The following is a 25,981-nucleotide window of genomic DNA, read 5'->3' on the forward strand; positions in this document are numbered from 1 at the left end:
TCTGTTTGCGCAGACGTATCCTTGCTAAGTGCTATGAGTTTGGATACAGAACCAACTGTACCTACTAAGCACTGCATCTCCTTTGTAATCAGCTTGGCTTCTTAATAAATGTTTAAAGTTCCTATAGTCCTAAAAAGTACTAAATTATTTGAATTCTAGATCTGCAGAAAAAAAGTGTGGTGGAGGATGCATGACTATCACTGCATTTGATTCTGAAATCTCAGGAAGAAAACTTTTAAATGTAAACATTTGATTTTGTACCGATGCAGAGATTTGCATACTATATCATTTTAGTCAGGGAGACTAGAGGATACTGTATATGATATCTGTAAGCAGTTCAGTTAATGGTTGACATTGATTGATCCTGGGTGTCAAGAAATACAATAGCGAAAATAATATGATATGAAATATAATTTTGTAGCTGCTAAGATTTGTATCACTAGATAGAAATACAGCAGCATCCACCTCTTAAAATGTCTTCCTGAGACTTTACATGCAGTGATCAGTCGGCTTATATATTTTACCTTCTAGCTTTAAAGTGTGTGATACATCTAACACTCAAATGGACTGAGGATGGTGGGGATGCAATTTTTGGTAGGTAAAGAAAACCTCCAAAAAAACACATGAACTTTATTTCTGCAGCTCTATAAATCAAGTGGTTTTACTGGCACAGAGTTTTAAGTCCTTTCTGCATCCATTCCCAGTATGGCCACGTCAAATCAAACAGAAATAATCAAAGGTATTCTAATAAGCAAACTCTTCATTGTGTGTACTTTGAGTTTGACACCCAGTCTCCCCCAGTTTTAACCTCACATGCCATAACACGAGCAGGCTCTGTCTACACTGTTACTGGTGGGTCAGTAGGAGCCTGATGTGAGGAGCGGTACGTGAAGGCAGCACGGGTACAGGAAGGAGGCTGTAACATCACACGAAGCTTGTGTGAAGAGCTGCTACAAAGCGGACGTCTCGAGCTAATGTGACGCCCTAAATGTGGTAATTATTAAAACTACGAATACGCCAATTGTGTTGTGGAAACTGTGGCTTTTTTTTTTGGCAGTTTGTATGATGGACGTATCGCTTATTAGTTACTATTGTCTGACTTCCATCGTTGAAAAACAGTAACGCTAACGTTAGTGGGCGCTGGGAGTGTTTGTGCTAAATAACGTTACTTCAGTTGAGAGATTTGGTGAAAATGAAACTCTGGCGGACTGTGATGATACCGAATGAACGAGGAGAATATAACGGGTTGTTTAAGGGTCAGTGTTGTCTTCCTTTGGTTATCGATCATCGTCGATAAGCAAAACAATGTCTAATTGAGACATGTTTGAAATTAGTTCAATTTGTGTTCCCACATTTTAACGGTAGTAGAGCCAGTGAAACAGGAATGCTGCTTTAAATCTCGTACCATAGTGTAGGTTCCCGGTTTTATTCAGTTTCTTCCATGTTTGCCTTCTTTGTGTGAAGGGTTTTCTGTTTGGCAGCTGAATGGAGCTGCGGTCCGAGATGAGGAAACAGAGGATAGTGAAGTCCGTGTCCGGGAGCTCTGGTGTAGACAGTTTATCTTTCAGTTGAAGTTCATCTTCCATAAACGTTAAGGGAGAAAACTAATCTCCACCAGATTAGTTCTGTATTACGGACAAAAATTTCTGATCACGCACGAGTGTTTTCTTCACCCAACGATCCCTATTTGACGCGTGGTTATTAAAAAAATGTTTGCTGCAGCCGATGGCTCACAGGGAAATGACAGACTGCAGTCAGGGACCATCTCTAAAGCACATGCAGCCTGGGCAACATGGCTAATAAATGTTTTTCTCATTACCCTTATTTCTCAATTGTTTTGTGTTATTTCCTAAATATTTCAAAGCAACTTAATAATCATTTTGAGTCTACTATTCACATACAGATGATTTGGTTTTGAAATAAAATCATGCAACGTGCACTTATAAGGTGTTACAGCGTTTGTTTTCCCCAGTAGCTTCCTTTTTTTTGACTGACAAAGTCCAAACCACTTTTACTGACATCTAAGCCTCCTCCCACTATATGCACAGCCCTTAGATTTTGAATGAAAAACATGCATTGTGGTCAAATAAGCTATTATAGCGTGTTTTTTGAGTTTTTTGACACTTTGTTTCTGAGTTATGTCAAACCAACTGTTTTTTCATAAGGGCCCAGTGGCCTGTTAAACCCTATTTTTAGACAATAGCTTTATTATAAAGACATAGATCTGATCTAAAAAGGTCACTTTTGAGATTTAATCCAGTTGTTGTTTTCAACTTTATACTTATCTGTGTCCACTCAGTACATGTGCAAGCACAAGTCCAATATTTTTATATAAAAGCATGCAATATGTACTGATAAGGTGTTACAGGTCTTTATTCCAATAACTTCCTCAAATGTTTAGGGGACATACTTCAAGGCACTTTTATTGACATCGGGCCTCCTCCCACTGCATGCACAACATCTGTATTTCTATTAAGTTTGTCACCATTGCATTCTATTATAGGATTAAGTTTCAGTCTGTTTTTTTTAATTTGCTGATATATCCTGTATTTATATTGCATCAAAAACTAGTTTTATTTAAAACGTAAGGATTGTGGGAGGAGGCATAGCTGTCAATAAATGTGGTTTGTACTTTATCAGTCAAAAAGTAAAGAAGCTATTGGGAGGAAAAAAACACTGTAAAAAGTACATGTTCCAGAATTTTATTCCAAAACCAAATCATCTGTAATGACTAGACTCAAATGATTATGAAATTGGTTTGACATATTTAGAAAACAATGCAAAGAAAGGTAACAATGAGGGTAGTGAGAAAAACTTTTATTAATCCTGTTGGCCACACTGCATTTACTTTTAGAGATATTCCCATAAGTCTGTCAATTCCCTGTGAGCCATCAAAGCATTTTAAATAACTATGCTTCAAATACGAATCATGGGGTAAAGAAAACAATTGTGCGTGACCAGAAACATTTTTGTCTGTAATGCAAAATAAATCTGTTTTCTCTGTTAAAATTTATTGAAGTTGAACATCACCAAATGTCTGAATATCCAACTTTAAACTGTCTACCTGCGGTTTCACTGGGTCGTGTCCCTGTAGGTAACCAGTGTTTGGTATGTGTGCTTGTTCCCATAGTTACATCCTCCCCTGTCCCACTCTGTGTTTGACAGACTGTATGTTTAAGTTTGGACAAATGTGAAAAGGCTCAGACATTAAGTTAATTCAACCTACTAGCTACCGATAGACTCGGTTCTGTGTTCATGACTATTAGTGATAGTGACACATACTGTAACTACAGTCATGGATCTATTACTCAAGAGGCCATTGGGCTTCTGCTTGGGCCCGAGAGGCAAGAAACTATCACAGAGACACACCATTCTAAAGAGACAAGAAACTAAAAAAAATTGAGTCAAAAAGGTGTCAGAGAGACAAAACAAAAAAAAAAGCACACAACCAAGGTAAATGGTGCTCAAAGCTTTCCAGGCTTTCACCACAGCCTCTTTCATTTGTTTTGGATGTTACTACCTCCAGCCTCCTCTTTAGCAGGTAAAATGCAGCTCTATAGGGTTTTAGTCTAAAGATTGATTTGGCCAGTCTAAAACCTTCCACTTCTTGCCCCTGATGAACTCGTTGTTGTTTGGCAGTGTGTTTTGGGACATCATGTTGCTGCATGGTGAATGATCTCCCAATCACTTTGGTTGCATCTTTCTTCAAATTGGCAGACAAACTGTTTCTGTAGATTTCTGAGTTTCTTTAGCTTCTGCCATCATGTGTTATATCATCAAAGAATATTAAATGAGCCCATCCCAGAAGCAGCCATGCAAGCCAAGGCCATGACATTACCTCCACTGTGTTTCATAGATGAGCTTGTGTGTTTGGGATCATGAAGAGATCCTTTCTTTCTCCGAACATTAGCCTTTCCATCACTTTGCTCTCGAGTCCAAAAAATTTTGTTCCAGAATTTTTTAAGGCTTTAGTGTTTGGCAAATTCCAGCCTGGCCTTCTTATACTACTTGCTAATAAATGGTTTGCATCTTCTGGTGTACTTCTGTACTTTTGTTCATGAAGCTTAACTGTAAACTGCCATCTGGAGGTTGTTGCTTATGTAACTAGCAGTTGTTTTAGGGTCTTTCTTTAACAGCTCTCACAATTTCCTGTTGTCAACTGCTTTTGTTTTCCTTGGTCGACCCATTCGACCGCTGTTACTTAGTACACCAGTGGTTTGTTTATTCTTAAGGACATTCCAGATGGTTGTACTGGCTATAGCCAATGATTGTTCCATGGCTCTTATTGATTTTCCATCGTCTCTCAGCTTCACAATTGCTTGTTTTTTATGAATAGACAGCTCTCTGGTTTTCATGTTGGTTACACCTCTTAACTATAAATGTAGTCTGAACAGGCAAAAACCCCAATCTGAAACTGAACGTAGACACTCATTGCAATTCATTGTCACAGTCACAGATTCCAATAGTATCGCTCACACGAAAAATTGGTGGGTTCAAACAAAAGGTGCTATCTTCTAAGTTGTGTATCAGATCCAGATGTAAGTGACTGGAAATGAAAGCTGATATGTTGTTCTCTTGTCTCATATTCATCTTGAGTTTAAACCTAAATCTTTTGAGTCTACGACAAAAATAAAGTAGTTGGCCTCACTGTTCCAAATACTTTTTGATGGGAGTGTATATTTAACAATATCAGATATTCTGACCTTGTTTGTCGTAGAGTGTCGTAGAGTGTCACAGTCAATCGGTTTACACACTGTTTAGTGATATTCTGATTAGTTTCCCCCTGTTACCATGTGAAGGGGACAGTGTGTCAATTTGTCTAATAGAAATTTTAAGCTGAGCAAAAGGGAAGTGACAGAGAACAAAGCTCTATTGTCAACTGAAAGCAGCAGTGTCAGTGCATGAAGAAGGCAGAGCTGACTGAAACAAAAAGACATTGTCAGAAATTGTCAATTTCCTCCTCCATCATGCATGAAGAATTAAAAGCAGAAATGCTATGCACATGAGGCATAAAATGCTGCTCGATTTCATACCCACTGACCCAAATGTGTGTGTTGTTCTTAGAAAAGAGCCGAGCAAGGAGCCTTTTTACAACGCAGTAACAGTATGTGCAAGTTGTCTACTTGATATGTCCACAGCTGTGGACAGTGACCCACTCCACAGACACTGTTCTTCCTTGTTTGTCCCCTTAAGCACAGGCAGGTCTAAGCATGCAGTCTTAATGAGATCAGTCAGGTGAGGAGCAACGTATCATTATACTGCCTGGACACATCCGCATGCTTATCAGGCTGCTGCTTAGTGATCCCACAACAAATAGTAGAGAAACTGGAAGTCACTTACAGTCATGTGCGAAATTTAGCAGCCGTTTTTAAAATTATTTTTCTTTGTGTGTGTGTGTGTGTGTGTGTAAAAACAAAAATTACCGGTCTTAGTTTTAGGCCAACCTTAGATGAACAGCAACATATAACTTTTTTTTTCACTGTGCTATTCATTTAACAAAAATTAAGCTTAAAAAAACTTAAACACATAGGGAATATAAGGTTCACTCCATGATTCAATAGCTTCTAGATCCACCTTTTAACAGCAATAACTTTAATTACTCGTTTCCTGCCCGACTCTATCAGTCTCTCACATCAGTATGCAGAAATTTGGCCCATTCTTCTTTACAACATTGCTTCAGTTCATTGAGGTTCAAAGATGTGATGCAACACAGTGGTAAACATGGTTTTGGATTATTGAATGATTTATAGGTTCTGTTGCGGATTAGAGACCCTCTAGAAATAGAGTTTCTGATCCAGCTTTTAAGTCATGCTCCTTTTACCAAGCACTTGCGAATGTACTGCTTAATGAGTTTGTTTCCTGTGTAAATTACAGTGCTCCTGGATGACTCTACTCAGCAGCATGAGGTTTTTTGTTAAGGCACTGAACAGAGAAGTCCGTACCAACCTTGCAGCTCCTCCAAGGTGCATGACTGATCAAATATAATCAACATTTTAAGGATATGAGAAAACTAGACAATTTAAGTTTTTGTAACCAACAAAGTATAAATTTTGAATACCGACGTGGTATATTTCTTCAGTTGACAGGATCGTTATACATTTCCTTTGTCCAATGGAAGCCAAGGGATGCAACCACCAACAAAAGTCTTTCCCAGACTTTAAACACAGTAGAAGTTTCTCAAGCACTATAACAAAAGACGGTGAAAAAGCCAATGCAGAGAGAGACAAGGGAGGGCCACACAAAAGTGTTACTCTGGCACCTACCTCCAGGTATCTGACAGACCGACAGTATGTGATGAGAAAGCCTCTGTTTTCATCAGAACAGCAGACATCCATCTTAAAGAAGAAACATCCACCAAAGCACACAGAGAAGGTGAGGAATATAGAGAGTATTTAACTAGAAATGAAGCTGACGTTGTTTGAATTCTAGTCATTTTCGACTATTTTAGAAACATGCTTTTATATTTAAATGGGATGGCAATTTTACTTCACTGTCATGTTTACTTCAAATACTGTACTACTAGGTGTCAGTCTGACAGGTGTCAGTCTGCTTGTTCTTTTTCTGTATTTCACGTGACATAAACTATGCTGTTACTGCTGTGGCTGACAACATTTCAAAAACACCTAATTTCCATGTTCGATGTGTTATAGCATTTAAAAGCTGAGGAGTACATCAGGATTAATGTTCCATGTTGGCTTTACAATATCCTTTGCCATTGGTGCCAGCTGTATTTACTCTGCTTCAAGGCCAATCTCACAGTTGTTGGTTCAATCCCCGGCTCCTCCGGTCACATGTCGAAGTGTCCTTGAGCAAGACACTGAACCCCAACTTTGTTGCTCCCGGTGAGTGTTGGCCAGCTGCATAGCAGCTCCCCCATCGGTGTATGAGTGTGTGGGTGATTGTGAGTGTGAATGGGTGTAAAGCGCTTTGAGTGCCAATAGGTAGAAAAGCGCTATATAAGTGCAGACCATTTACTATTTACCATTTATATGGCTCTGGGAGTCCACAGATCCACAAAAAGACATAATATCTACAAATGGAGAAGACAGAACTTCCTAGTAGTGTCTCTCCTTCAAAAAAATAGTCAGAGAGCACAGGATTGACTCATCCATAAAGTCAGAAAAGATCCAAGCAAAATATTCAAGGACCTGCAGCCTCTCTCACCTCAATATACATATCTACCAGGGAAGACACGAAGTAGATATGGCATCATGAGAGATTGATAAAGTGAAAACCCTTGCTAACCCAGAAGAACATTAAGGACCATTTGAATTCTGTCACAACATACCTAGACGATTCTCAAAGATTTTAGGATAATGACTGAACAGTCAAAAGTTAAACTGTTAGACCGTAGACGGGTAAATGGTAAACGGTCTGCAGATATATAGCACCTTTCTACCTTATTGATATACAAAGTGCTTTACTCCTCTTTATATTCACACAAAGATTGGGGAGCTGCCATGAAGCTAGTCTGTCCCACCATAATCACATACCTTGAGGTTCAACTGCCTTGCTCAAGGGCACTTTTCAGGGTGTGTTTACGTTTTTCACATCGATGGTTTAGGAATTGAATCCCATTTTTTTCAATAATTACAATGATCATTTAACATGTTTGCTCGGGTTGTCTTTGTTAATGTTAGAGTTTGTTCATTTTGTTTGAAGATCTCAAGAAGTTAGGTCTGAGATTGGAGATGGTCCAATATGTTTCACAGCATGTACTGTAAATATGAATTCTGTAAATGAAAAGAGGCTTTATTTTATCGGCCAATGCTAAAATGGTTTTACTGTAACTGCCAATGGTATGGCACTTTTTAATTCTTCCAGCTTTTTGCCTTGTAGGAGAAACAGGTGGATGTTAGCAGAGGAGAACATACTGACAGGACCTTCTTGTCCAGGGCGAGAGAGGAACTGACCGTAGAGAGCTTTAGCCGTTCGTACAGAGACAACTCACCTCTCTCAGTCTCTTCAGACGACCTCTACTCACCCCTGGGTGTCTCAGAGCTCTCAGGCAGGTTTTGCCATGAGGGACCCACTTTTGGATCACATTTCTCCAGCAGCAGATCACCTCAGCTAAGCCTCTCCAGATCCATTCTGGAGATCCAGACACTAAACTCTCCTCTGAGGCCACACCTGGCCTCCACTGTCCTGTATCCAACCTATATCCGTCACACAGGGCACTCCAGGCCCGGCCGGACTCAGATGAGGTTCGGTGGAACTGAGAGAAGAGTTGGGGCAGAAACCAAACTATCCACCATTGGCAGACACTCAAAGGGAGAAAACATGACTCCCCATCAGTGGAAATACTGGGCCTGTGCTATCCCTAAAGGTTTGCCTCCATCTCCAAATAGGTGTTCTCCAGACTGGGAACCAGACAGGGAATATCAAGGTTTGCTGGATTACACCTACCCCCTGAGGCCAGGAGAGGTAGTCAGTGCATGGGACAGTTCTGAACTCCTGGAAGACACTCTCCTTTCCACAGACCTGCAGGACTCAGGAATTGAACTAGAACACCTTTGTAGCTCTACCAACCTGTCAGGCTTGGACTTAACTATGGGTGGCAGAGGGAACACCGCAGAGAGAAGCCCTATCAGTGCAAATCATTGCTCATCTGACCCACCAGGGCATACTGGATCCTCAGATGACCTGACCTCCAGCACCCCTCTTTCCCAAACAAACCCAGTTGGCTTGTCCTTGGAGGGTTTGGACTGTAGTGATGAAAGGGGAGTTGGACTGAATAATTACAAAAGTGTTTGTCACCCTCATTGGCATCATGCACAGTCCTCCTCCACCTCCACTCCTTTTATCCGCTCTACCAGTGTCCTTCCTCAGTCCAGGTGTGTAGGTGGGGAGATGGACGAGGAGTTCTGGCGTCTTCCGGATCAGCTAGACGAGCTCCAGCAGCTTTCCAAACAGGTCAGTTTTGTAACAATAATATGTATATCATTGTGTAGAAAGAAAACAAATCGAAGTATGTTTGAGGTGGTTGGTTCAGACCTTTTGCTTTAATATGGTTTCAACAAAGCACTGGAGAATGTTAATATTAAATAAATTGAATAAACATACACATATACAGTCACACCTTCTTTTCCAAGCTTCTTGATGGGAACCACATATGCACATATTCACTCTCCGCTGTACCATGTTTTTATTATTCAAAGTGGGTGGAGTGCATTATCATAAGAGGTGGTTCGAATGTTTAATAATAAACACAATTATAACATTTAGAAAGTAGAATTCATGGCAGAGCTGCTGTATTGGATTGCATTAGATTGTACAGGTGTAGCTAATGAAGTGGCCAGTAAGTGTATATTGTCAATGGTACGTCTTGAAAAAAATCACAAAACATCTCCCCATAGTGAACAGACCACTCATCCTGTTGAGGGTAAAATTTAAGAGTTTATGGTGCTTAACTGTATCAGTTTCTCATTGGTGTTTTACTAAAACGCTGTATTTATCCGTGTCTGATAAAAAGATTGTGATAAGAATGTGGTCCCTGTGTGCAGGTGAGGGAGGTGACAGTCCAGTTGAGCCGACCTGTCAGATCCAGCTGGGAGTCTCTGGAGCCAGGCATCACCTCCATCCTCTCTTCTATCACCCTCCCTGAGAAACAGGATGCTGAAGAGGAGGAGGCAGCAGAAGTCAAAGACCCAGAGAGTTTTTGTCAAGACACAGCAAAGGGGAAAGATGAGATGGGCAGAGGGGAGAAGAGTGATACTCAGATGGGTATGTGTTGTAAAAGTATTAGATAGGCTTTCTGGTTTTTAGCCTCTAAAAACACTGACAGTAAAGGTGGAGTTTACCCAAATTTCAACTCACTTAGTGCTACTGTATCTGTCTGCTGACACTTTCAGTTTTATTTATGAAGTTTTCACAATTCTGTAAGAGTTTTCCTTTACACTGGAGAAGAGACATTATTTACTTTGTTGCAAGCATTTTACAAAATCCATCTTCTGTCTGTCAGCTGCTCATCACAGGGACTGTGTGGAGGTGAAAAGGACCTCTGGTGACTGGGTGGAGCCTTTTGGAGATGGGGGACAGGGTCAGTCCAGTCTCAGGGAGGCAGAGGCTTTAGTCAGGCTGCTGAGTGGCCTCACACTGCCTGGCAACCAAGGGAGCAGGCAGGAGGTACAGGATCAGCGGGAGTCCCTGATGAAACACATCCAGGTAGAAAAATGGTCTGAATCATAAATCTGACTTCAGGGCTCGACATTAATGCTTGCCCAGGGCAAGTAAACTTGGTCAAGTGCAAAATAAATATAATGGTCTCCAGTGGTTCCCAAACATTGATTTATATGTATTGCTCTGCCACAAATGGGTTCAAATTTGGGTTAAATGGGTTAACATTTCATTAAACCGTATTAAATAACAGTGTAGCTTCGCAGTGGTTAGCGTTAATGAGTAATGTGTTTGCCATCATTAAAACACACTTTACTACAATATTTTACTATGGTTTTTAAATATCTCCAATATACTAAATTTGACTACTTTTACTAAAATTGAATTAAAACAGACTTACAGGCTGTGTTGTAAGGAGAATTGATGAGCAAAGCACAGCAGCTCTTCAAAACCTGAAAAATCTGTGTTTACCACGAAAATTAAAAATTCACACCTGCCTCTATGTATCTTATTATGCATTATTCAAAGGCCCTTTACTCTCATTAAAGTCATGTCAATGTTTTAAGCTGTATTTGGATCTATTAGCTTTAAAAATGGTTTTATTTTTATTTCATTCATACATTCATTCATTTATTTATTTATTGTCCTTTCGACTTATCCCGTGAGTTCAGGGTCGCCACAGCAGATCATTGCCCTTCCTGACGCAACCAATTTCTACCAGGCTTGGACTGGCACTGCATAGCTGACATATGTCGAACCACCAACCCTGTGATCCGTAGACGACTGTCTTACCAATTGAGCTACAGCCGTCCCAGATCTATTAGCTTTTTAAATATTAGATATAGATTCAGACTACCAGCTGTTATAATATTGTGTTAGATACACATTTAATCGGCGTCTTTATTTTATGTTTTGTATATTAAATATAATCTAAAAATCCCTGTTTATCTTATTTACCTTTAAAGTGCGGCAGCACGGTTACAGGAACATACAGTGTCACTGACATCATAGCAATATGAAGAGCTCTGACTGTTATTGAAATCTATTTGTGCTCACATTGTGACTATTCATTGTGTGTGTGTTTTAGGTGTTTTGTTCACACCTGGAGCGGCTCATCCAGCAGCTGTACACCTTGTCAGAAAAGATGGAACTGCTTGCAGCCCCCACTGTGGACATGGACAGTGTGAAGTCATCTCTGGCTGACTATCAAGTGAGGACTTGGTTTGAGCAGGAAGACATACATGGGGTTGTGTCTGTACGACACTGGGTGGGCTGGACATGTTTACATATTTGTAAGCGAGCCGCGTCAAGTGGTGTTGAATGGTCTCCATTTGTTCATGATCTATCTGACCCCTCCTCTCACTACACCCATCCTTGAGAGCCAGAACGCTCTCAAAAATACAAACACCACTTAATAGATAAGAAGATGAAAATAGAAAACCATGCTAATTTCAAGTAAGCAGCAGCGAGTGAGAAGCATCCTTCACTGCACAGAAATCCTTTACCGTGTGTTAGGTCAAGTGTCAGCAGACCCAGCTCCACACAATCAGCTGTTGCTAACTTGATGTGCGGAGTGTTACACTTGTTGCACTCACATTATAATGTCATCAGAGTTTTCAGAGAGAAGTGAGCAGCCATCGACCCCTGACCTCCTGTGTTCTGCACGCCGGACAGCTCCTCCTCAGCTGCATCAACACAACATCTCCACGTCAGTGGGTTTATCATCAACAAAAATTCTATTGAAAACTCAAACCTCTCTATGTCCTACCAACTCGCCTTTTTTTGTATACTGTCTTTTGCCTTTCAGTTTTAAGAAATGCCCTGCTTCTTATCGAGAGGCAGTCTGTAGATCTGCAGACCCACACTGAACACTTCCTGTCGTCCATCGTCTCTGCCATGGACAGCCTTACCCAGCCCAGTCAGCCAAGTCCAGTCCAGAACAGCAGACAGGAGGACTTGCAGCCAGTGGAGCTTCGGGGATCTGCATTATGAACAGACTACAGGAAGCATCTGGTCACACTCTTATGAAGGAAACACTGACTTTAGTCACTAAAGTCAACTTGATTAATACAGGGCCGTTTTCTGTGAAATTTTAATATTGCACAGCTTTTTCTACTTACAATCACTGTCACTATTGTACCTGTCACAACTTCCACCTCCTCTGGTTACTTGTAATGCACATTAGTAGTTTATCAAGAAATTACAGAAGTGACTCAGTACGCAGAATACTAGACAACAGGCATAACTCGTGGATCAGTGGAATAGGAAAGTAAAAGTAAACAACAGCAATATCCTTATCTGACTGTGAGCAAGACAGTGGTTGCATATTAATTTCAAATTACATTTTAAACATTTAAAATTTTTAACATTTCTAAATTTGTATTAAAAAATCTAAGTATAACAAGTATAAATTTATGGGTTATGGTTGAATGTCAATGACAATAAGACCTCTTTCTTCCAAAAGTGCTACTCAGAGGCATCTGGACTCATTTGAGTTTCTCTGATTCTAAAGGCTTTATCAATTCTGACTGGTCTGGACTCCAAGGTATTTACCTATGTGAAGTTCATTTGTTAACAATTCGAGGGTTGTTAAAGCCCCAGATGGATCATTGTCCTGTTCCACCATCATGTGTGTCATTCGGGTCATCAGTCAAAGTATGAAGGGCTGAGAACCATCTGGAACGGATGACAAAGCCTCTTTCACAATGAACTCCAGCGAAATCAGCCCAACACATTGTCTGGAGTTAAGTTTCACACATGTAACATTTTCTGAGTCAGAAGCATCGTCACGGAAGAAGCTTTGCTTGATTTCATTGCAGGGTCAAAGGAGGAACAACATGAGGGAAAACTCAGCCTTTTGGAAACAGTTTTTTGTTTACAGTACAAACAAATAAATAAACTTTGTAAACATGTCCACGGTTTAGAACTGAATATGTCTCAGATGAGAGAATAACTGAGTAGCACCTTTGGGACAACCATGACCTGGATGACTTAGAAGCCCTACAGACAAATCTTTTTCTTGATTATTCACCAGAATAACAAATGTATCATTATTTAATTTTTTTGTTTTTTGTGTTTTCAAAGTGGATCTCAGGTCAAGTTGTAATGGCAAATGTCTTGTTTACAGCCACACTTTTCATTTTGGGTTTACTTTGATTTACAGTCTGCACTGCTTTATTTAAAGATATGTAAGTAGTGTGCCACTTTAACCTACAGTGTCCCTAGAGAGACTTTTTATCTTGACTATTTTTTGTATTCCTTCTTATTCATAGCATATTCAAGTCCAGTTCTAATACACAGCATGTTGATTTGGCACTTTTTGTCAGGAGTGTGTCACTTTTCAAAGCCTTTTAAGCCTTAACTCTGACTTAATGATCTGCTCATCATTTAAAGACAAAATGTAAGACAGTTAATCAGTGAAAGAAATAAATCAAGTCTTCTTTTAAAAACCATAATCACTTCTAGTCCACACTTGAGAGACATCAGACAGTTCTCTGATCTGTGAGCAGCTGGTTAGTGTCACACACACCATATACTGTGCACACAGCGTAGCTACTGGATCTATGGTCCTGATTGTTTTACATGGTCCTTTAATAAGGTAAAGACCTGTATGGGACAGATGCTCCAACATACACAGCCTTAAAACATATTTTTGATATGTCTGGTATGTTAAAGGGTCAGTTAACCCAAATTACAAAATATAAATGTTATTTTGTTTTTTTTTTATTCCTTTACAGATTCCATGTGCTAATATAATGGACAATCCACGTTCAGTAGATTTCAATGGAGCAGAAACTTGGACGTGGGTGGGCACGTATTAGAATTACATATTAATCATATTGAATTTGGGTGAATCTACCCTTTAAAAATGTTTTTTCATATTCTGTCATTAAATCCAAGTCACTGAATAAAGCTCAGTGTGGTTTTAGTCTCTTTTTTTGTTTTCACATTTATGGAAAAGTGAAGTCCACTCAGTTTCATGATTTCTAAGAATTTCATGTTCCATTTTGGTTTTATGACAAGTTGTTTTTTTTTAACCTTTTTTAATAACAAAGTGATAAACAAAAAGATTGACAGTCATGAAACATAATTACATACTTTGTTCATGTATACATACCTTTAGACAATATATTTCAATAAAGAAAACAATATATTTTTAAAGTGTCAAAGCAATTTACAAAGGGAAAAGAACAAAAATTAAACATACATAAATACAATGAGTAAATCAGCGACATTGTAGAGATGTCAAGTTTACATTTTGCTAAATATCTCTCTAAACAAATGAATTGTTTGTTTTTGTTTTACATTGGTTTAATGGATTTAATATAGTGATCACTTTCAATAATAAATTATTCAAATGATTGGGGGGCTTTTGAAAACTTGGATTTTCGAATATTAAATTTACCCATCAGGACAAATAAGGTTTTATGACAAGTTCTGTGTGAATTCAGCCTCTGATGTTTCCAAATATTCTTGTGTTGGTGGTGTTGGGTTGGTGTCATCGATGGGGTGTGAAATGTACACGTTTGGGTCAAAAAAGGATCAATTGAAATCTGTGTAGAGGCTGCCAGAAAGAGTTGAGCCTATAGTGCACATAAAGATGACGTTTTTTGTAGGCAAACCCGGAAGTTAGCATTTTCCTGTCTTCCTCGACAAAAAGTAAATCAAATTTTTCCCATGAAATTTAGTTTTTTTCCGGAAGATAAGCTTCGTGTAAAACATAAGATTATGATACTTACACAATTTGTTTAGCAAGATTACCTTTACAGCTGAATACCACTTTATGAGTTTTGAAGTTTAATTATCTTATTAATTAGGTTACCTCTTGTACAATAGCTAGACAGACTGATCTAACTGAAATCTAGCCTGATGCAGAAATAGATTGGATTAATTTATGAAGCATTAAAATCTCTCTATCTTGTCTCAACTACAGACCTTAATTCAGACATTTAACCAAAAAATATTATTATACCATTGTCTTAATATTCCTGCAAATCCTAAAGCAGCCTTTACTGTTATGAGGTGGAGCTAATTTGAACAATCTTGGGCAGACTATAGGTACCAGATTACTTCTTTTATTTAATATTATAATTTTATTTTAATTGTTGATTTACAGATAATTTTGTCTTTTGGTTAATCGGTTTATTAAAAAAAACAAACTCAGGAAATGGGTCACAGTGATATAATCACACAATGTTTTAGGGTTATAAACCTTAACATTTGTCAAAGAAAATAACAGGCAGTATTTTGTTAATACATGAAATTTATTGCATAAAAGCTAAGGATGTTACCAATTTATTGATAAGAGTATTGTACCAATAATTTACTCTCCTTTTTTTAATTGTAATGTCTTGGTAAATATGATTTTTAGCATCTAGTATACTTCCTATTTAGTGAGTAGTTCTAGGATTTTTGATGAGCATGCACGCTAAAAGGTTCTAGGACATCACATCAGTGTATTTGATGACTTGTTTTAAGGAAGTGCTGACTCAAATGTTTCCTCTTTCTTGACGTTAATCGACAATGCAGTGATTCAAGCTTCCCACCAGTTGTACCTGTTACTGTATGCAGACCAGCAGCCTCAACTTTGTGGGATAGGACTAAATTCACGGTGGGTCTTGGGTCCAAATACACCCACATATGGCTTTTGTGTTGCAGTTTGACTTTAATGTATATTATCATAGAGCATTGTTCTTATCCATACATCAAACACTCGTCCCAGAGTTCTCTTTAAACTGATTTCAGTTGCCTTTATTATGAAAACAAGAAAACCTTGTACTTTATAGGTGCAACGTTGCACAGATTACAAACCATTTTGCAAACAGACCCCATGTAAATGGCAGTTTACCGTTTATACTATATGCCAAATGAATGTAGAATAAATTATTCAAACAGGTTTTCTACACAGACACGCCATTTGATACAGTCTGGTAGTACAATATTTATTTGCAGTTTGAGTGTTACATGTTGAGCAACAAACTTAGTTGTATTTAGCCACAAATGTAATGCAGAGAAAAAGAGTCAAGACTATCCCAATATTGTAATGAACACTACATAATGGCAAATCAGATCTTACATATATATATATACACAATGTTTATGTACATATACTGTTGCACTAGATTTTAGATGCTGGACAGCAAGAGGCTGCTGTGCAGAGGTTGGTGAGAAAAAAAAAAAAAAAGTTCTAATGGGGACAGACTTGACCAACAGACACATGCTGACACAAACAGCAACATAACCACAGAGGGAAAGAAAATCAGAAAAGGTCTGTACAAACTTAGTGAAACTGATTCATTTACCACCCCCGCTTAGGAATGCAGAGAAACCAACACACTCTTTCGGTCTCTCGCTCACACGCACGCACACACGCACACACACACACACACACACACAGTTCCCATGAACCTGTGTTCAGAGGGCCAAATAAAAGTAGTCTCTGAGAGGTCTGACATGGAGATAATGGGGGACTTTGTGAGGTGGGGGCAGGTCATCAGTAACAGGACAGTCTGACGAGATGAATGCTTTATTTCTTTTTTGACAGTGCGGCCAAAGTATATACAGTACAAATACAGGGACGAGACGATAGGAATCATGTCTTCCCTGTCTTGTGTGACTGTGTGTGTGTGTGTGTGTGTGTGAGTGGTGGTGGTGCTTTGCTGGGACACATTGGTGTTAACAGGAGGATGGCGGCCAGGCTGACAGACCTGCAGAATAAGCAGGAAGTGGGTCAAGAAGTACAGGGAGATTCAAAGTTGAAGTGGTTTCTCTCAGCAGCATCCTCCTGATGAAGGCTTGACAGTAGTGCCAGGGGTCAGCTTCACATTGGCCTTTTCCCCCCCTCCGGCTGTGGCCCCAGGACCCATCCTCTTTTTGATTTCAGCAGCCATGGTCATAAAGGCCTGCTCCACATTGGTGGCATTCTTGGCACTGGTTTCCAAGAAGGGGATGCCTAGAGAGTCTGCAAACTCCTGGATACATCAAAGAAGCAACAGAAGTTTCCACATTTGTTTTCAACTACAGTCTGTTTTTGTTTTCTATTAGTGCAAAGCAAAATAATTCCATTAAGAGCTGGTCATGTTGGTACATGTATTGAATGCATTTACATGGACTTAAGTAACAGAGTTACAGTTTGCTTTCTCTGGAAAGTTATTTTCTTAAGTGTCATGTATACAAGGAAGCTGGTATCCCAAATCGGGTTAGGGGATTAGGGAAACCTGGTTTACCCAGATAGATTTTCTGTAGGATAACACAGATTTCTCTGCCATGTATATGCATGACCAGGTTTTTAACTGGCTTTTTTCAACTGTGAATGTGTGTAACCAATGGCTGCAGACAGTAAGCAGCAAGCAGCTGAGTGAAAGAATGAATGAAGGTAGAGATCCTTAACGAGTTAACGGGGCAATGCCACCTCCTTTTTAAAATAAAGTCATCGTAAAATGACAGAAAATTTAATTAACACAAAGTTTCTTGTATAAGTCTTAATAAGTCACTGTCCCCTGTGGATTTTTAAGATTCTGAGTATTGTGGATAAGCTTTATGTGTCTTTCATTTCTCTCCCCTTGTGCTGTGACACAAACACACACAGACAGGACAGAGATAGTCAAAAAGAAGCGTTTTCCGTCATTATACAGTTAAAATCTGTGTGCCAGGCTTCTAAAATAAGTCGGAGGTAGAGGAGAAATCGGGGTTACTCATCTGCTGCATGTATATGCAGATTTCCTGTAACCTAGTAACTCAAGTTCATGTAAACACTGTTCCCCGATTACCCGGGAAAGCTGATTTTTCTGAGTACCAGGGTTACTTAAGTCCATGTAAACGAGGCCACTGAGGCAGGCAGTATGAGACAAACCAGTCTGTTACACGTTCGCCAAAGTGTCACTGTGCTTCTACATTTTCTTCAACAAAACTCAAGTAGACTATCGTCAGACTAATTTAGTAAAGCAAACAAAGAGCAGTCAAACAAAAACCTAATGGCAAGAAGAAATATGTGAATGATCTGATTTTCTGCATTAATTATTCATAAAAATGTGATCTGACCTTCAACTAAAGCCTCATGCAGATGACATTAACATTATGATAAAATATTCTCTGTTGGCCCTGGTTGTTGAACTGCATGTTCTAGAAGGAACTTTAAACATTCTAAAAGGACAAAAGCAAAAACTAAAAACCTTGGGGGAGGGGGTACAGAATGACCAAGGAGAGGCTACTAATTAACTCAAATCTAAGCACAGATATGAGATCCATATTGATATCCTGGATTTATAGATTTATGCTTCTACATTATGAGCAGAAAGCAAGTGAAGATATCAATATAGGTAGTTAGGTAGTGACCTAACTGTATTTTGATGCCACTTGACCTCTTCTCACTAATTTAGGGTCCTTCCCTGTTAGTTCCTATATCAAACACATGGGAAAACCTCAAGCAAATCTCTTCAACTCATTGGTCCCCTAAGGGTAGAATGTGATACCTAACTCACAAACAGCAGCTCTTTTCCCAACATTCAGAAAACTGTTGAAGATGGAACTTTTCTGCAACACTGTATTTTTTTGACGTGTCCTAAATAGCATTTAAAACGTGTTGTTTTAGAGAAATGTGACGTTAGCAGTTTCTTCTTTCCAGATACTGAATGATATTGCAGTGATTCAAGCTATTGCATTGGTTCTGTTGGTTACTGTTGACTGACAAGGCCAATTTTGTGGGATTTCTGTGGGCTAATTTAAAAGCACCTACAAATCAGTAGATTTCCAGATGGTTCTAATGCAGTAGTTCTCATTCATGTTGTACTGACCTTGTACTTCTGTGTTGAATACTCTATCTTGAAAACACTCACTCACATACTTGGCTTGTTCACCCTAATATTTGTGTTTCTTGGTTGTCCTAGAGTTTTACATATTCCACAGCAAGCAGGGATATTGTTTAACAACCTGAACATCTGATTCAGCTCTCAAAGCTTCCACTGCTTAGAACAAGGCCACAATTTCTTGCCAATTTTAAGGACGAGATTTTACACTCAAGACTTTTGGTCAGTCTGAGTTTCCTGTAATAGAAGATTCTAAGGGTTACCATCGGTACTCTACAGTTGATGCTAATGAAACATACTGACTCATTACCAGGAGAAAGGACAATAAAGGCTAACTTTAAAAAAAAAAAAAGCAGCTATAGCATGAAAGCAGATGATTAACAACAGCTTGTGTGTGAAACTTTACCTTTGCTGTTGTATAATCCACCACCTTCTTTGTGGTCAAGTCACACTTGTTCCCAACCAATAGCTTGTTGACATTTTCACTGGCATAGCGGTCAATCTCTTGTAGCCACTGTTTGACATTGTTGAAGGACTCCTAAGACAGCAAACAAAGATACAAGGAAATAAGGCGCGGCGTGAGGAATCCAGGAAACACATTTTAGGTGAAATGAGATTTTCTTTATGGTCACCAAAGGAGCGAGGAGACGTGAAGTGAGCAGCCAGTGAGAAGCAGGCTGCAGTAGCTGTAGCTGCCTCACAGCTGTTATTTAAAATCCTACTTGAGGAAGGTTTCATATTGCATAAATTACACTTATTACAATTACACAATATTATTTATTATCGGACTGAAGTGGATAGATTACATGATGTCCTTATAAAACTGACAAAGTAATTATCAACTAGACTCCTTAGGATGTGCAAGCTCACAAAAGGAATGGTAATTTCTCTGTTAATTAGGAACTGGGCAATCAGATTCTGTGTCATCATAGTGACTCCCTGGTTTCGATGGTAAAAGATTAACCCTCAATAAACACCAGCTCATGTAATGTAGCTAATGTAGGAGTTGTAACCGGTATGGTGCTGTACTGACCTGGTCTGTGACGTCGTACACTACAATGATACCATGAGCACCTCTGTAGTAGCTGGACGTGATTGTACGAAACCTCTCCTGACCTGCTGTGTCCCACTGTCAAAGAAAAACACATAGCAACACACTTCGTACCCTCCGACTTTTAAAGGCTGTTATGTAAATGTAATTATAAGATCAGGTTTACACTTTTTCTTTATTACAAGTCTTAAACCAGTAGACCATCCAAATCATTCAAGTATTAATTTTCCCCAATAGGAGTACATTTCAGGGGATTTCGGTGGGTTGACCATTCACAAACAGTTTACGTTGTGATTAATTAACAAATGTAGGACAAATTTCTCCCACTAACTCCATTACTGGCAGATTTAGCTACACATATGTTTTAACAAGCACTGTGGTCAACTACAGTGAAATGTAACCTCCTCACTATAAAAGAGATGAGAAGATACACTACAATTAAGAACTATAGACCAAGATTAAATGTAAATTACAATCTGCATTTGATCAGTGCTGTTTTAGTCAAAACCATTATTTTAAAATAAGCCAGAGTCAGCCTGATACTTATTAAATATTTCAAGGATGCATTTACTGATTTTGAACTTGCTTCATTTGGTTCTAGTTTGGGTGGTACATCAATACATCAAATGTACGTCAATACCATTAAGCTTCCCTTAGAATACTTTATATGAAAATATTTTCCTATTTCTAGCTGAATAATGCCTCCAGATGACATCACTGGAAGGAGCCTTTAGTTCAGATTATGTTATCTTGTTGCTCACAATATGGAGTTTGTAATCACGGTGAACCTGCTCCCCCAGATAAGAATCTTAGCTGTAGCTAAATTTTTTCAAAAGTTGATATCCTGTAATTTTCTTTTCTGTCAAAATCTCCCACGTGCAGACTCAAACCAATGCTAATGTAATGTTATCATATGTAATCAATAGTGTGTGTCCAAAGCTTGATTTCTCATAATTCAATGTACCATAATGCTCATTTGTTATTCCCCCCAAAAAAATCTGTGAACCAATATCTGATCTCTGAGCCAATGAGCCAAAATAAAAGATGCACTAAAATATTGTTGATCTGGGTCTTTTTATTTTATTTGCTGATACCTAATGAGTCTGTACTTAAATGTTTTAAAATGACAAAAGGTGTCCAAGGAAGGACACAATTTCACTGACATGCAGCAGGTTACTTACGATCTGAAGTTTAATAGTCTTTCCATCTAGTTCTATGGTTCGTATTTTGAAGTCCACACCAATAGTGCTAATGTAACTTTCTGTGTATGTGTCATCCTGCAGAGAGAAACCGTTAGAGTTAGAGGCATCACAAATCCTGTTCACTTCCTGCTTCACTATACTCACACATAGCACCATCTGTCATTAGTAGCAGAAAAGGTTGGGTCGTTAAAATTTTGAATAGTACACAAACTGGAGCATTATGCACTGTGGTACAGACACATGGAGGCGTCACATCCTGTTAACAATTAGTTTTACTGGGTTAATAGGAAACACTACCGGAATAGCTTCATTGATAATTATTACCCACAGCTTTCAACAGTTTGCGTGGCAAATATGATCAGCTTGAGAGAAACATTGAGCTAATAAAATACAGTCTATGTGCATTTTTGGGAAAACTTACTGCAAATCGGAGAAGAAGGCAGGACTTTCCAACACCAGAGTCACCAATCAGGAGCAGCTTGAATAAATAGTCACTGTAGGTGAAGGGCATAAACACTGTAGTACGAATGCATTCAGAAATGGTTAACCAAGTGTTGGGTTACAGATTACACATGTAACCCAAGTGAATGTTAGGCGTAGAAACAAAAGTCTGTTTCACACTGCTACTTCATTGTACTGACGTCATTTAGAAAAGAGACTGAAGTGCAATTGAAAAGGAAAGCAAATGTTGAGGATGATGAGTTATGCTTAGCTCAGCTATATTTTCATAGGAAAAGGACAGAAAGGGGGCTGATCATATGAAGCTACATGTCTTACAGTATCTCTCAATTCCACCTCTGAGAGTAGTCTTACTCATGATATCTAATCTGATATTATGGGTGTATTACAGCTCAGGCGCATAGCCAGAAAGACTTAAAACCACAAAGAAACACATAACATTTAATGAGTCTCTGCTATATAGGAGAGAAAAGTAACCTTTTATTTTATCATTACCCTTTCAAAGCTGATTCAACAGCAAAAAATCTCTTTCTATTAATGGGAAACTTCACCTAGATTTTGACCACAGGACCATCATCCCAGTTTTGATTCCTGAGCCTGACCTCCTTCTCCTTTGCAAGAGTTCCTGCTCCTAAGGTAATACTTTCTAATGATGTAGGCCAAACTGCATTGAGGTCTAATTAGCAGTATTAAACACAAAACTTGTTTGCATTATTTATTGGGACATGAAACAAACACTAGTTACTGCTAGTATCCATTCTAGAATTTGTCAAATAGAAATTACAGAGCAGACTTCCTGAAAGTCTTTTACAAACATATGTCATCCAGGAAAAAACTAAAATAAAACTAGGTGTGTTATTTTCAAAATGGTTAACTCGATCTAAGCATTAGGTCCACAGAGATGTGGTCTCTCATCCTCTACCAAGCTACTTCTTTTTCAAACTGTTTAATATGCTTTATCCTCACCGTTTCTGACGTGAGGATGAGTGAGTAAAGGAACGTTCTCACCATGCAAAGAAATAAAGAAACAACTCCTGGCATCCTGTATTGTCTATAATCTCTTGCAGTGTTTTATTTTAAAGGAATACTGCTGGGGATAACATGAAAAGGGCAGCAGTGGCTAAGTTGGTAAAGTGGCTCCCTTCCGACCATAGGGATGGAGGTTCGCACCCCGCTCTTTCCGTACACATTTTGAAGGGTCCCTTGGCAAGACACTGAACGCCCCACATCAATTCCCATATCCAGCCGTGTAGTGCCCAATGCCGGTAGAAATTGAGGAGGGTTGTGTCAGGAATGGCATTGGCCGTACAAACTCTGCCAAATCAACATGCGGACAAATATGGCGACCCTAAACTTACATAGGCCATTCTGCTTAACATCAATCTGGCCCAATGACCCCACCTTAACACTATCATCCAACCAGGTGGGTTTAAGCAGCCAGTGCCCAGCAATCCCCAGGTTAAACTACATCCTGCACTCACAATGACGCCCACATAACATCATAGGCAATAAAAGGATAGCCCTTCCCCTCCCCAAAACACACACACTCACACAGAGCACTATCTGCGTGTGCAACTACTCAAACTTCAACCAGACTGCTTAGCCTGTCTAATAATTGGTTTTTCAGAGATCTGCTTATAGCACTACACTCCTGGTGGATCCTAGAAAAAAAAAAAGCCAAAACAGTGATCCACTGGGTATGGCGATCTTATCATTGATATATTTCTGTAAAGCACATTTACTACATGTCATGACTCCGAGGGGTTAAACTCTGAGCAAAGACATAAACATATGAAGCGGACGGGATTATTTGTTAAAATGAACTCCAGCTATTGGTAATAACTCCAGAAAAGGTAGCAATTGGCACCATCGGTTGAAAGTTTGTTTTAAGTCGTATCCTGCTTCTGAGAATCTAAATTCTTCTGCTTTTCAGTGTAATAAAATCCACTTGGTTGCTCTTCATTAACAATAGTTATGATAATAATAATAATGATATTAAGTTGAGAGAAAACTGTGTGTCTAATTAGTTTATTTGGTCACAAACACTCTCCTGTAATGCTGGGCTATACACCAGTTTCTACTTTAAGAGGAAATGCCAGACACATCATAACTAGGAGCCAATCTGTACAATTTAGAAATTTCTGCAGTCAGTGTGTTTATGCCTTATTTATAACCGTATACAGAATATGGGTTTATACTGTAAAGCGCAACCGACAAAAAGAGAACCCATTTTAATTATGTCATTGATTTTGGGAGATCTAGAACTAACAATATCTGGTCTATAACAAGGTGACTCATAAATACAAGACTAAGCAGTTTACAAAGAGAAATGTGAATAACGACTTTAGTAATAACATTTAAAAAAAAATCACTGAACATTGGTTTTAGATTAAACACCAGTAGTATATAACTGCTTATGAAAAAATGAACTGCAGTCCACTCGTTAACTTGCTCAACACTGCTATGGTGAAACGGAGGGCTTGTCCTGTAGCATGTGACCTACACATGACTACTTCAGCACTACTAGACCATCTGACTGAGAACTGAGTCATTGTCAGCCACAGGTAAAGTGCATAACCAGTTACCTGGACGTAAACAACGGGTGACAGCTAATACCGTGTCTAAAAGTAGGATACATCAGTGATACGCACAGAATGAACATTATGCTTGTATCAAGCGAAGTGTAGTGAAGCACATTCGCAAATATAATGGAGAGAACCATTGTTGTCAAGTCATTATGATTAATAAATTCAATTAGATAACTTTAGATACGTTCAATGACAATAGATTAAACTGGTAATCCTCCATGTTACAGACAGAATACAACAGGGCAGCTTCATCTGAAAACTGTAGTCAGTGAAGCTGCTGCCGGTGGAACCAACAGCTGGACAACTAACTTACCGCTAATGCTACATTAATAAGGATATAATGAACATTTTGTTCTACAGAATAACAGTGTTTATCGACTGCTTGGTGTTTAACATCAGTCTAGTTATATAACTGAAAAATATTCACAATTATTTGAGAACCTCATATGAAGACATAAATGTCCTGTGATACTAGCCGCTAACTTAGCTTAACTGCTAATGTTAAGTTATTTTCCAACGTTAACTTATTGGTTAGCACAATGCTAACATTAGCCAAGTCCAAATGATAATACACCGTTGTTAAGCATGATACTTACTATTCTGGATTCATTGTTGACTTGGTGTACGACGTATCCCCTCTCGTGAAATGTGTATTTTTCCCTGTCAGCAGCTAACAAATCCTGTTGTGAAAATAGGAGCAGTGGCTAACGTTAGCTTACTCTGCTCACCAAACCACGGCCGGCTACTTGTTTCTCACTAAAAATCCAAAATGGCTGCAGCTCCAACCAGGAAACACTTAACATTAGCCAGCAGGGTAACCGAGTCGGGAATAAAGGAGGGCTACTGTTTAAAATAGACTAAATTGTTTTATTCAACCGTTAACCTAACGACATTAAAAGGTAAAAGATGTATGTTAGATGCGCATCTATCCGGTCCGAGTCTCTGTGAGTGTCCTGTTAACGTTACCGCAGCAGCGACCTGTCAGCCCTCAGAGGGATTACGTCATTTAGTGAAACGTGGCACAGAGGAGTCACATACTGCCCCGTGGACACAGCTCTACACACCTTCCGGTGTAACACTTCAAATAAACGTTAACTTCATGTACTTTTACTATCTGTTTCACCTGCGATGATTGTATTTACAAGTTTAATTTTCTTTCACATTGCTTCCTATCCAATCCTTCATTCAACATATTTGACAGAACAATTTACCTTCTCAGGGGAGTGCACCCTTTTGGTTTGGCTATATTTACGTCCCATACTGACATTTAATTGACCCTGTGTCTATAAATGTTAGTAACATAGTAGATGTGAATAATATGTAACACCGTCACTGAAACTATTGTCATCTCCCATTAATCCAGAAGTTTTTCACCTGAGTTCTTGAGTCATGACTGTGTGATGTCAAGAGTCATGGCTGTGTCATCAATATGAGTGTGAACTTGTAGTTCATGTCAGCACCTGTATAAAGATTTTGATTTTTCCAATGACAGTGAAAGATGTGTGTATCATGTTTGAATAACTTGTTTAAATTCACTTTTACTGGACATGAACATGATTTATTTTTTTGGCTTATGTGCAGCCATCTAGGCTAGGTAGCAGAACACAGCAGATGTGTTTACAGCTTAGAGCAAAGATTAAAAATTTTGTAGGGAAATTATTTTATGGTCAAGGTGGAGGATCTGTTATGTTGTCATTTATGGCATAAAGGCATTCCAACAAAGAAAGAAACCTGTTGTTGTCTAAAGACTTTAAACCTGTT

General features: G+C 38.9%; 2 protein-coding genes across 4 annotated transcripts; one reads left to right on the forward strand and one right to left on the reverse strand.

Annotated features, from left to right (window-relative positions):
- The first annotated feature begins 200 nt into the window (after positions 1-200).
- Positions 201-14,033, forward strand: cep68 (centrosomal protein 68). 2 transcript variants are annotated; one of them, XM_067528256.1, is made up of 9 exons: positions 201-993; positions 5,875-5,963; positions 6,080-6,372; positions 7,840-8,913; positions 9,504-9,723; positions 9,962-10,164; positions 11,204-11,326; positions 11,728-11,824; positions 11,924-14,033. In XM_067528256.1, exons 3-9 carry the CDS (start codon positions 6,112-6,114, stop codon positions 12,106-12,108), a joined length of 2,163 nt encoding a protein of 720 aa, XP_067384357.1. In that variant the 5' UTR covers positions 201-993; positions 5,875-5,963; positions 6,080-6,111; the 3' UTR covers positions 12,109-14,033. The 2 variants fall into 2 exon arrangements, with proteins under 2 accessions (XP_067384357.1, XP_067384366.1); XM_067528265.1 differs by lacking the exon at positions 201-993 and adding an exon at positions 1,052-1,256.
- A 1,802-nt stretch (positions 14,034-15,835) lies between these two features.
- Positions 15,836-25,228, reverse strand: LOC137140138 (ras-related protein ORAB-1-like). Of its 2 annotated transcripts, XM_067528288.1 has the most exons (6): positions 24,817-25,228; positions 21,595-21,667; positions 21,153-21,248; positions 19,954-20,049; positions 19,327-19,458; positions 15,836-17,087 (listed from the first exon to the last, which is right to left on the reverse strand). In XM_067528288.1, exons 1-6 carry the CDS (start codon positions 24,828-24,830, stop codon positions 16,887-16,889), a joined length of 612 nt encoding a protein of 203 aa, XP_067384389.1. In that variant the 5' UTR covers positions 24,831-25,228; the 3' UTR covers positions 15,836-16,886. The 2 variants fall into 2 exon arrangements, with proteins under 2 accessions (XP_067384389.1, XP_067384380.1); XM_067528279.1 differs by lacking the exon at positions 24,817-25,228 and having other exon boundaries at positions 21,595-21,699.
- Positions 25,229-25,981: the final 753 nt, after the last annotated feature.

Source organism: Channa argus, chromosome 1 (genome assembly GCF_033026475.1).
Source record: "Channa argus isolate prfri chromosome 1, Channa argus male v1.0, whole genome shotgun sequence".
Lineage (NCBI taxonomy): Eukaryota > Metazoa > Chordata > Actinopteri > Anabantiformes > Channidae > Channa > Channa argus.

Bases quoted from the DNA above. Each gene is read 5' to 3' on its own strand.
- cep68 (XM_067528256.1), top strand. From the start codon at position 6,112: ATGGAAGCCAAGGGATGCAACCACCAACAAAAGTCTTTCCCAGACTTT. The intron at 9,724-9,961 runs GTATGTGTTGTA...TCTGTCTGTCAG, and splicing joins GAAGAGTGATACTCAGATGG to CTGCTCATCACAGGGACTGT. The intron at 11,825-11,923 runs GTCAGTGGGTTT...TTTGCCTTTCAG, and splicing joins CATCAACACAACATCTCCAC to TTTTAAGAAATGCCCTGCTT.
- LOC137140138 (XM_067528279.1), bottom strand. From the start codon at position 21,684: ATGCCCTTCACCTACAGTGACTATTTATTCAAGCTGCTCCTGATTGGT. The intron at 21,249-21,594 runs GTAAGTTTTCCC...TTCTCTCTGCAG, and splicing joins GCCTTCTTCTCCGATTTGCA to GATGACACATACACAGAAAG. The intron at 19,459-19,953 runs GTCAGTACAGCA...TTGCTGTCTTAG, and splicing joins TGTACGACGTCACAGACCAG to GAGTCCTTCAACAATGTCAA.